The sequence below is a fragment of the Hemiscyllium ocellatum genome, chromosome 16 (genome assembly GCF_020745735.1).
Source record: "Hemiscyllium ocellatum isolate sHemOce1 chromosome 16, sHemOce1.pat.X.cur, whole genome shotgun sequence".
NCBI classification, from domain to species: domain Eukaryota; kingdom Metazoa; phylum Chordata; class Chondrichthyes; order Orectolobiformes; family Hemiscylliidae; genus Hemiscyllium; species Hemiscyllium ocellatum.
The window spans coordinates 87,299,581-87,311,599 of NC_083416.1; the positions used below are offsets into that span (position 1 = coordinate 87,299,581).

The 12,019-nt window shown below is 43.8% G+C and overlaps 1 protein-coding gene across 1 annotated transcript in view; it reads left to right on the forward strand.

Annotated features, from left to right (window-relative positions):
* Nucleotides 1-12,019, forward strand: part of stard15 (StAR-related lipid transfer (START) domain containing 15) — a 161,544-nt gene that overhangs the window by 123,567 nt on the left and 25,958 nt on the right. The window contains exons 3-4 of the mRNA XM_060836964.1: nucleotides 1,685-1,788; nucleotides 3,084-3,201. Coding sequence (XP_060692947.1) covers nucleotides 1,685-1,788; nucleotides 3,084-3,201 — 222 coding nt within the window. The remainder of the gene's footprint in view (nucleotides 1-1,684; nucleotides 1,789-3,083; nucleotides 3,202-12,019) is intronic.

Sequence of the window (12,019 nt, forward strand, 5' to 3'; positions counted from 1 at the left end):
GGCGGAAATGGCGGCGGATAATACGTTGTATGCGCAGGTTGGTGGGGTGGTAGGTGAGAACCAGTGGGGTTCTGTCTTGGTGGCGGTTGGAGGAGCGGGGCTCAAGGGCGGAGGAGCGGGAAGTGGAGGAGATGCGGTGGAGGGCATCGTCGATCACGTCTGGGGGGAATCTGCGGTCCTTGAAGAAGGAGGCCATCTGGGCTGTGCGGTGTTGGAATTGGTCCTCCTGGGAGCAGATGCGGCGGAGACGAAGGAATTAGGAATATGGGTTTCATACCTTGTGGTTGGAGGGTTCCCAGGCGGAAGAATTTATATTGTACTTCTGACAGAATTAGAGAAACAAGAGTGTGAATGGTGTACATGCCCAGTGCAAAGGACAAAGTGGTCATTAGAATAAAGAAAGAATAATGAAAAATTACAGCCTAGGAACAGGCCCTTCAGCCCTCCAAGCCTGATCCAATCCAAACCTACTGTCTAAACCTGTCACCCAATTCCTAAGCATCTGGATCCCTCTGCTCCCCACCTACTCATGCATCCGTCCAGACGCATCTAAAATGAATCTACAGATGCTCAGCAGCAGCAGTGGGTACCATCTACAAAGTTCACCAAGACTCCGAAGACCTTCCAAACCCATGACAACTTCCATCTCGAAGGACAAGGGCAACATGAATGGGAACACCACCCCCTGCAAGCCACTCACTATCCTGACAGGAAATATATCACTGTTTCTTCACTGTCACTGGATCTAAATCTTGGAATTCTCTCTGTAATGGCATTGTGGGTCAACCTACAGCACACGGACTGCAGCTTGCTGCCACCTCCTCAAGGACATTCAATTGTGGAACAGACTTGAGGGGCTGAATTGCCTACTTCCATCTCTATGTTCTTAACCAGAATTGGACATTAAATGCTAGCCTAACCAGCAACAGCCACATCCCATGAGTGAATGAAAAACAAAATTTAAATATTGCTTCCTATTCCTGGTAGCTAGTATACGGCTGGCTAACTGCCAGTGGCGATGTATGGGAACTTCAGAGCTTTAGCTGGTACAATGCAAAGCTTATAACAAAGCGATATTGAGCATTCAGGATCCTGACAAAGGGGTTCGGCCCAAAACATTGACTTTCCTGCTCCTTGAATGCTGTCTGACCTGCTGTGCTCTTCCAGCTTTACATTTATTAACTCTGACCTCCTGCATCTGCAGTCCTTACTGTCTCCTATCTTCAGCATTGCTGAAAAAACACTGACACTCAACAGAACAATTCACAAAATACTAAAGTAAAGGGACACATCTTTATACTGGATGAGAAGAGTGTGCTGATTGGTTGGCAAATGGACTTTGAATGGAAAAAGGTCTTGAATGAAGAATGCATTAATCAGGTGAAGGTATGGAATGTGTTGCCTGAGAGCATGGAGGAGGCAGGTTCACTCAGGTGACTGGGGTCTGGAATGCAGTGTCTGAGTGTGTGGTGGAGGCAGCTTCACTCAAAGAGAGAACTGCATCATTTTCTCTTGGGAAGATCCATGGCCACAGAGCACAGGCTGCGGTGTAGTACTGGGACAATTCTACTTGTGGAGATGATGACGAAGTGGCCTGTCCGGAATCGGTAATTGTAAATACAGCTCCTTAAGACGGTATTGCAGTTTTACTGACAGTGAAATGTTCTGTGCTTATTTCTGTTAGGGAAATGTCCAAGTCCACTGAAGAACAGAGACTTTGTTACTCTGCGTTCTTGGCTGCCTCTTGGCAATGACTACATGATAATCAACTACTCTGTGAAGCACCCAGTGAGTATCATTCTATGAAGAGGTATTCCTGTCCAATGGGAACATTGGTTTGTTTTTTTGCTTTTGAAAACACCTTGCATATAATGTCACAAAATATAAAATTCAGGGTTCCAGTGGAGGTCTTCCACGAAACAAAGGCTTTATAGTTCAGTGAAAGGGAGAAAGCAGCATATTCTGAGCATCTTACTATTCCATATGTGAACAAAATGTTTACAGGCTGTGGCCCAGACTGTGGCTGAATGTGAAGTGTTTGCTCCTTCAGACCACAACCTAAGCTTGACTTTCAGACCATAGAGAGACATCCTGGCATCTGGTGGGTTCAGGAAAGCACAGACGCTGATTTTCCTGTAAACCTGAGGGAAGATGGATACTATAGGAATAAACATCAAATAGAAGCAATATGACAGTAGGAGGCAGAGGTCTCATAATAATAATATTAGGATCATAGACTCGAAATCAAAACAGTAGATGGTGAAAATGATATAAGTAAGAGTAACCACACATAGTCCTAGTGGAAACAAACTGCCTCCTTCACATTGAGGAAGCTTCCATTGTGTTGTATGGCACTATCACTGTTATAAATAGAATAGACCTCAAAAGAATCAAGCAGCTCAAGACTGACATCCATGAGGTGATGTGGGCCATCAGCAGCAGCAGAATCGTGCTCTAACAAAACCTGCAAGCTCATGGCCCAGCATATCCCCTACTCAACCATTACCATCAAGCTGGGAAAAGCCTTGGTTCAATGGAGAGTGCAGGAGGGCATGCCAGGATCAGCACCAGGCAGACCTAAGAAAACAATGAGGTGTTAATCTGGTGAAGGTTGAGGTATCTGCCTAGTGAAGCCACCAAACAGGACCCCATTTGCCCACCAAAAGACATATGCAGCAAGAGATAGACAGTCAGTGATCTCACACCCAATGCATTAGATTTAAGCTCTGCAGTCCTACTACATCCAGTTATCAATGGTGAAGGACAATCAAACAACTCACTAGAGGAAGAGGCTGAATAAACTCCACCTGGTCAAATTTCTGTCTTTGAGATTTACTGACTCTGAACGGCTGATTCTCACAGGAATGAACATTCCCAGAGATTTGCATTGAGCAAGTTATTGATGTCAGGATTTTCAACTTATTATGCAAAACAAATGATTGAATAAATTATGGGTGACAAAACAATAGACCCAGGCATTGAAGTGAGTGTGTCTTTGGGAAGAGAAACCACTGCTGCACAGAAATATCTTTTCTCAGTTCGAGATTATTAACTGTTATCACTATCTATATCTTTATTTTCAGAAATATCCCCCAAAGAAGGATATTGTGCGAGCTGTCTCACTTCAGACTGGCTACTTCATCAAATCAAATGGAGCTAACAGTTGTACCTTGTACTATCTAACCCAAGTGGACCCAAGAGGTGAGTGCAGGAACAGAATACTCAAATCCTCTGCCACAAATTGATTTCGGAATTTGTCCTTCCAGTGGTTCAGTGAATAGATTTAGCAATATGCATTAAGAACATGAGGAGACCATTCAGTCCAACCATCCCAGACTGGCATTTGATACAATCATGACTGATTGGCACCTCAACTTAATTTTAAACATACTCAATATCCAAACCTAACACAAAGCTTCTAGCTTCAGATTATAAACTCTGATTAGTTCCAGTGTCACATATCTTTTGGGTTAAGATTGGGATTGAAGTGGCATAGGGTTTGAGGGGTGAAGAAGGGTGCAGGATACAAAGAAATCAATTGGTTCATTGCAATGGTTGATTCATAACCTATAAAAGATTTGACAAATAAACAAACCCATGGAGTTAAATAATTGGATGATTATCATCAAAATGAAAGGTGAACAGTGAAGGGAAACATTGTGCATCTTCTTGTTCATTCATGGGATGTGGGCATCACTGGCCGGACCAGCATTTATTGCCCATCCCTAAGGGTCCAAAGACAGTTAAGAGTTAACCACACTGATGTGGGTCTGGACTCATGTGTAGGCCAGACTACGTAAGGACCCTAAAGTCTAGATCAGAGTGGCGCTGGAAAAGCACAACAGGTCAGGCAGCGTCCAAGGAGCAGGAAAATCGACGTTTCAGGCAAAAGCCCTTCATCAAGAATGAAATGGGCTGTGCATTGTGAGGATGAGAGGTTGGTGTGGGGAGGGGGAGGGGGGTTGGACAGGTTGAGGCAGTTAATGTCTCGGCAGCAGTTGAAAATGAAGAGATCGAGTGTGGGTAATAGGCCAGCGCGGGGTGTCCAGGTGGATGGAGTGTGTTGGAGGCGTGTGAAGGGGTCCTCAGAAGGTGAGCGGGAGTCCTGATTGTGAAAGCAAGCTCGGAGGAGGAGGTGGCCGAAGAGGTGTTTGACATCACGGCGTGTATTGGATTCATTGATGCGTGGGCGGAGGGGGATAAAGGTGAGGCTTTTGCTGAGGACTGATCGTTTGTCCTCAGTGAAGGGGCGTTTGGGGGGGATGGTGTAAAGTTGGCAGGGCTGGGAGCTAGGACCTGGAGGTAGGTGTGGAGCTGGGAGTGGGGACAGAGCCCGTAACTGGAGTGGGCGTGGTGGTAGGGGGAATGGGATGGAATTATGAGCAGGGGGGTGTTCCTCTCAGGGTTCTGGAGGGCGGGGATGGTGACAGTGGGATCTGTGGGGGTCCTGTCAGTATACAGATGAGTGCTGTTGGTGGGTGCAGAATTGGTGGCAAGCATGGCGGTTGGGGGGGGTGTTGCGGGAGTCGCTGAATGTGTGACATCACGATGACATCAGGGGCGGAAGTGATGTCATATGAACTTGTGAGGAGCGTGGAAGCGGCCATGATGGGGGTAAAAGTTACATCATCGATCATTGTGGGGATGGTAGCTGTACCAGCCTCATGGCAAATGGCATCTGAGCAGTTCTAGAGGCCAGGGGAACCTTCTGGAATGTTTGAGGAGTGCTGGTTATGGAGGTGGATATATAAAAGTTTGTTGTACTTAGTTTTTGATGTTTGAGGTGGTGTTGAAACACTGTTTGTTGAGAGTATGAATTCTTCTTAGGATATAGTACAGGAGGGGTCCTGTGCAATTCTGAGAGAGTGTGGCCCTCAGTTGAGGCAGAGCTGACTGTAGAGAGGTTAGGTGCTGGCACATGGCTGCGAGTGAGGATCCTGAAGGAGAACCATTGCTGGTGGTTTTGAATCTGTAGTCTGTACTGGTGGTCCTGTTCGGATCCAAACTGTGCTGGTTTGAATATAGTCTGGAGTCCAAGTGGGATCAGTTGGTTGAGGAGGCAGGCACTGAGGAAGCAAATGTGGCTGTGTAAGCGAGTCTGTTTCAGGACATGGTTGAAGAGCTTCAGGGCAGAGGAAATGACGTGGGGGTTGAAGTGAGAGAGAGGCTCTCCGAGATTCTTGTAGAGTGAGGCGAACTTCTTCAAGGTAAGCATCCTTGAGTGATGGAAAAGGATAGACCAGATCTAAAAGTTGAAGTTCTAAATTGGAGAAAGGCAAATTTTGATGGTATTTGGCAAGAACTTTCAAAAAGCTGATTGGGGGCAGATGTTCGCAGGTAAAGGGACGGCTGGAAAATGGGAAGCCTTTGGAAAGAAGATAATGAGAATCCAGAGAAAGTATATTCCTGTTAGGGTGAAAGGAAAGGCTGGTAGGTATAGGGAATGCTGGATGACTAAAGAAATTGAGGGTTTGTTTAAGAAAAAGAAGGAAGCATATATCAGGTGTAGACAGGATAGAGTGAGGAAATCTTTAGAAGAGTATAAAGGCAGTAGGAGTATACTTAAGAGGGAAATCAGGAGAGAAAAAAGGGGACATGAGATAGCTTTGGCAAATAGAATTAAGGAGAATCCAAAGGGTTTTTACAAATACATTAAGGACGAAAGGGTAACTAGGGAGAAAATAGGGCCCCTCAAAGATCAACAAGGTGGCCTTTGTGTGGAGCTGCAGAAAATGGGGGAGATACTAAACAAGTATTTTGCGTCAGTATTTACTGTGGAAAAGGATATGGAAGGTATAGAATGTAGGGAAATAAATGGTGACATCTTGAAAAATGTCCATATTACAGAGGAGGAAGTGCTGGATGTCTTGAAATGCATAAAGGTGGATAAACCCCCAGGACCTAGTCAGATGTACCCTAGAACTCTGTGAGAAGCTAGGGAAGTGATTGCTGGGCCTCTTGCAAAAAGACCCTAAAGACCATTTAATGAACCAAATGGCCTTTTCCTGACAACTAGCAATGGTTTACAGTCATTAAACTTTTGTTTCCAGATTACTATTGAATTCAAATTCTAATTCAAGTTATATTTGTATCATCGATAGTCACAGGTGAGGTGCCAGAAGACTGGAGGTTGGCTTATGTGGTGCCTCTGTTTAGGAAAGGTAGGAAGGACAAGTCAGGGAACTATAGATTGGTGAGCCTGACATCCTGTTGGGCAAGTTGTTGGAGGGAATCCTGAAGAACAGGTTTACACGTATTTGGAAAGGCCAGGACTGGTTAGGGATAGTCGAACATGGCTTTTTGCATGGGAAATTATGTCTCACAAACTTTATTGAGTTTTATGAAGAAGTAACAAAGAGGATTGATGAGGGTGGAGTGTTGGATGTGATCTATATGGACTTCAGTCGTCAAGGTTCCTCATGGGAGACTGGTTAGCAAGGTTATACCTCATGGAATATAGGGAGAACTAGCCATTTAGGTACATAACAGGCTCAAAGGTAGAAGACGGAGTGTGGTGGTGGAGAGTTGTTTTTCAGACTGGAGGTCTGTGACCAGTGGAGTGCCAAAAGGATTGGTGCTGGGTCCACTACTTTTCATCATTTATATAAATGATTTGGATGTGAGCATAAGAGGTATAGTTTGTAAGTTTGCAGATGACACCAAAATTGGAGGTGTAGTGGACAGTGAAGAAGGTTACCTCGGATTAAAATGGGATCTTGATCAGATGGGCCAATGGGCTGAGAAGTGGCAGATGGAGTTTAATTTAGATGAATGTGAGGTGCTACATTTTGGCAAGGTAAATCTTAGCAGGACTTATACACTTAATGGTCCGAGGGAGTGTTGCTGAACAAAGAGACTTTGGAATGCAGGTTCATAGCTCCTTGAAAGTAGAGTTGCAGGTAGATAGGATAGTGAAGAAGTCGTTTGGTATGCTTTTCGTTATTGTTCAGAGTATTGAGTACAGGGGTTGGGAGGTCATGTTGTGGATGTACAGGATGTTGGTTAGGCCACTTTTGAAATATTGCGTGCAATTCTGGTCTCCTTCCTATCGGAAGGATGTTGTGAAACTTGAAAGGGTTCAGAAAAGATTTACAAGGATATTGCCAGGGTTAGAGGGTTTGAACTACAGGGAGAGGCTGAAGAGCTGGAGCTGTTTTCCCTGGAGCATCGAAGGCTGAGGAGTGACCTCATAGAGGTTTAGAGAATCATGAGGGGCATGGATAGGCTAAACAGACAAAGTCTTTTCCCTGGAGTCGGGGAGTCCAGAACTGGAGGGCATAGATTTAGGGTGAGAGAGGAAGGATATAAAAGGGACCTAAGGGTCAAGCTTTTCACACAGAGGGTGGTGCGTGTATGAAATGAGCTGCCAGAAGATGTGGTGGAGTCTGGTACAATTAGGGATAGTCAACATAGCTTTGTGAAAGGGACATCATGTCTCGCGAACTTGATTAAGTTTTTTGAAAAAGTAGCAAAGAGGATTGATGAGAGTGGAGCGGTGGACATGATCTATATGGACTTCAGTTCGACAAGGTTCCTCTTGGGAGACTGCTTAGCAAGGTTATACCTCATGGAACATAGGGAGAACTAGCCATTTGGTATATAACAGGGTACCTGTATGGGTAAATGAATAGGAAGAGTTTGGAGGGATATAGGCCAGGTGCTGGCAAATGGGACTAGATGAGGTTGAGATATCTGGTCGGCCTGGACAAGTTGGACCAAAGAGTCTGTTTCTGTGCTGTACGTCTCTATGGCTCTAACATCTCTCCTGAATGGCCTCCTGAACATTACAGCGCAGTACAGACCTTTTGGTCCTTGATGTTGTGCCGACTTATGAAATTAATCTGATGCCCATCTAACCCACACCGTTCCATTATTATTCATATGTATGTCTAGTGCCCATTTAATTGCCCTTAATGTGGGCGAGGCTACTACAGTTGCAGGCAGGCCGTTCCACGCCCCTAATACTTACTAATTCTTAGACTGTCTCTTGTTTCTAGAATCTTCAACCAGTGGAAAGATTTTATCTTTATATACATTGTCTTTCCTTGTTAATATCCTGAAAACCTTGATTAGATCTACAGAACAGGGGCCTAATTTGTCTCATAACATAACACAACCCCTGAAGTCCAGGTATTATCCTTACAAACCTGCTTCGAACACTTTCCAGAGCGAAAATATTCTTCCTAAGGTGTGGTGTCCAGATCTGCTGATAGTACTCCAAGTGGGCTCTAACCTGGGTTTTGTAAAATGGCAACATAACATCTGCATCCTTATATCCAGATCTTTATTCCATGAGCTTTTTTGACTATTTCCTGCATCTGTTTGTGGCATTTTAAAGAGCTATACCTGAACCCTCAAATTTTGTTGAATTTTGTGCTCTCTAAAACAAATACCCTGATTTATCCTTTTTCAATCTGAAATGGATAATCTCACACTTGCGTGAACCAAACTCCACCTGCGACGTGATACCACTTTCTGCAGTATTTCTCCATTGAAATAATATTCTTGTTTTTGTTATCTCTCCGAAATGAACGACTTCACATTTTTCCACTTTATACTTCATTTGCCAACTTGATGGGAAAATATCTGCTTAAATTATCTGCCTTTCCCAGTTCCCCTGAAAAATTCCATTATTGCATCCACCATGTGATTAAAAACAGTTACAGGGTTTTGACTTTTATTTTAACCTCAGCTAGAGTATTTTGTATAGTTGTGTGCACCACATTTTAGACAAGATGCGAGAGAGTACAGAAATGAGTTACAGGAGTGGTTCCAAAAATGTGAAACTTCAGAGATGAGGATAGAGTGAAGATGTTGAGACTGATTTGGAGATGCCGGTGTTGGACTGGGGTGTACAAAGTTAAAAATCACACAAGATGTTGAGACTGTTCTCCTTGAAGAGCAAAAGGGTGAGACGAGATCTGTTTTTTCTATATTCACTGATGGGGCATAGATATCGCTGGCTGGCCAGCATTTTATTGCCCATCCCTAGTTATCTTTGAGATGGTGATGGGGAACAGCCTTCTTGATTCGCTGCAATCCATTAGGTTGACTCACAATGCCCCTTGGGAGGGAATTTCAAGAAATTTGATGCAATGATAGTGAAGCAACAGTGATATATTTCCAAGTTAGAATGATGAGTAGTTCAGAGGGGAACTTGCAGGGGTGGTGTTCCCATGTATCAGCTGCTCTTGTCGTTCGAGATGGAAATGATCATAGGTCAGGAAGGTGCTGTTTGGTGAATATCTGCAGTGCAGAAACGTATATTAGTTTTCAAAACCATGTGTGAGCTGGATACAGCAGAAAGGGAGAAACTGTTCCCAATTATAAAATCATTGGAAAGAAGAAAGCACAGGTTTAAAGTGATTTGCAAAGATTTTTATTCAATGCGAACTTAGAGTTTGGGATCACTGCCTGGAAATGTGGTGGAGACAGGTTCAACTGAAGCATTCAGGAGTGTATTAGATAGTTATTTGTATAGAAACAATGAATAGGATTATGGGGAAACATCGGAAAAAAGCACTGAGTCATAATACTCATTTTGAGTTCCTATGCAGGCACAATGGGCTGAATGGCCTCCTTCTGCAATATAACAATGTAGCAATTCTGGAATTATATATTATATATATTCTGTAATTATATATTGTTAACATAGTTAATGGCTCATTCACGTGCCAGTCATCTACCTGACCCACAAACTAATCCTATTAAAGCAGATAGTGTTCAAGGCGGTTTTGAGTTGGTTTCAGGTTTTACAAACATTTTAACCCCTCTCCCTCCATCCACAATTTTAAAACCTACGCCCAGTATCTGCTAAATACCTTTTAAATTTATTAATTTCACCTTGAAAACATATTTGACTTCCCACTGTCATAAAATGCTCTTGCATCTTTCTAAATATATCACAGTTTGACAGCCAGGTCCCTGGATTCCTGTCCCATGGTCCATCTGTGAGGGATAGTGGCTTCCACTCTCTGTCATTTCCCTCAGGTCCATCAGAAATTTTAATTTGTATAACCACTTGATGGAGCTAGTGGGACTGCTGATGTTGAACTTACAGGTTTACAAAGCTTTCACTTGAGTTCAGAATGACATAGAATTAATCAAAGTGTTTAATTGATCGAAGAGAAAGTGTGGACTTCAAATGCTAGAGATGAGAGTCGAGAATGTGGTGCTGGAAAAGCACAGCAGGTCAGGCAGCATCCAAGGAGCAGAGAACTGACGTTTCGGGCATAAGCCCTTTTTCCTGTTGAAGGGCTTATGCCTGAAATGTCAACTCTCCTGCTCCTTGGATGCTCCCTGACCTGCTGTGCTTTTCCAGCACCACACTCGCGACTGTTTAATTGAGCTGAAAACAATTGTCTCCCTGCTAACAGTTTCTAAAAGCATTTAGATTCTGAGATGTCTAGGTGGAACAGATAACCAACAGGGGATGTTCATCCAAAGTATACAGGAAACCCATCCACACAGGCCAAATCCTTAACTACAAAAGCAACCATTTCAATGTCCACAAACGCAGCTGTGTCAGGACACAATTCAAAAGAGCCGTGACACACTGCAACACACCAGCACTACACGAGGAAAAGGAGTAATACTTACAAAAAATCTTTGCTAACAACGGATATCCATCAGCTTCGTCTGCCGATGCCATTCAACAAACCATGCCAAGTAGACACCGTACCTACCAATACACACCATACCTACCAATACACACCGTACCTACCAATACACACTGTACCTACCAATACACACCGTACCTATCAATACACACCGGACCTACCAATACACACCGTACCTACCAAGTAGACACTGTACCTACCAATACACACCGTACCTACCAATACACACCGTACCTACCAAGTAGACTCTGTACCTACCAAGTAGACACCGTACCTACCAATACACACTGTACCTACCGATACACACCATACCTACCAATACACACCGTACCTACCAATACACACTGTACCTACCAATACACTGGCCACCTTAACCTGTGTGAAGAACATATCAGAATTAACGACCAGGCTGTTATGACCACTAGGTATTATGGGAGCACACCAACCAACAGCCACATGACACTATCTATTTACCAGGACTAAGGACTTCAAACCCACAGCATTTAGGACCAATATGGCATTCAAAATCCCTTGCAATAACTGCATCAAGCACTACATTGGACAAACAGGTAGAAATCTAGCCGTCTGAATTCACAAGCACCAACTGGCTACTAAATGACATGATCCATTCTCCCTCATCTCTGTACACGCAGAACAAGGGGAACATCAATTCACTTATGACAAAACAACCATTCTAGGACAAGCCAACTGGAGATACCCCAAAGAGTTCTTGGACACCTAGTTTTCTACCAAAAAGGCCATCAACAAACACAGAGGTAGATCCAGTGTATACACTGCTGCAGAGAAGAGCCAGAAGTGACACCCACCATAACAGACCAGACACACACAAAATCCAAGCGGGACAGAACAACAGCACCTCACGGAATTTGCCCTGATGATGTTACCCTGCATGGTATCAAAACATCTGCACAATAACTCAGCAGCTCGGCGAGATAACCAACTACCTCAAATACTTTTGAGGGCTGAAGAAATTGAAGTTCTGGTGAAACTTTGAAATATATTGGATAGAATTATATGAAATATACAGCAGAGAAATATCTGGCCAATCCCCTTATTCTTTTTGAAATAAAGTCCACCCATCTTTCTCTAAGAGGTCTGGACCACCATGGGGATCTGGTCCACAGTTTCAGTCATTTGTTAAATTTATTCCCTCTGAGTGGGCATCACTGTAAAGGTTAGCAGAACTCCCAGCTCCATTAGACTAGAATTAAATTCCTACAATGTGGAAATAGGGCCTTCAGCCCAACAAGTCCACACTGACCCTCCGAAGACTAACCCACCCAGCCCCATTCCCCTAAATTTTCCCTGACTAATGCACCTAACCTACACATCTCTGGGCAATGTAGCACAGCCAATTCACCTAACCTGCACAAATTTGG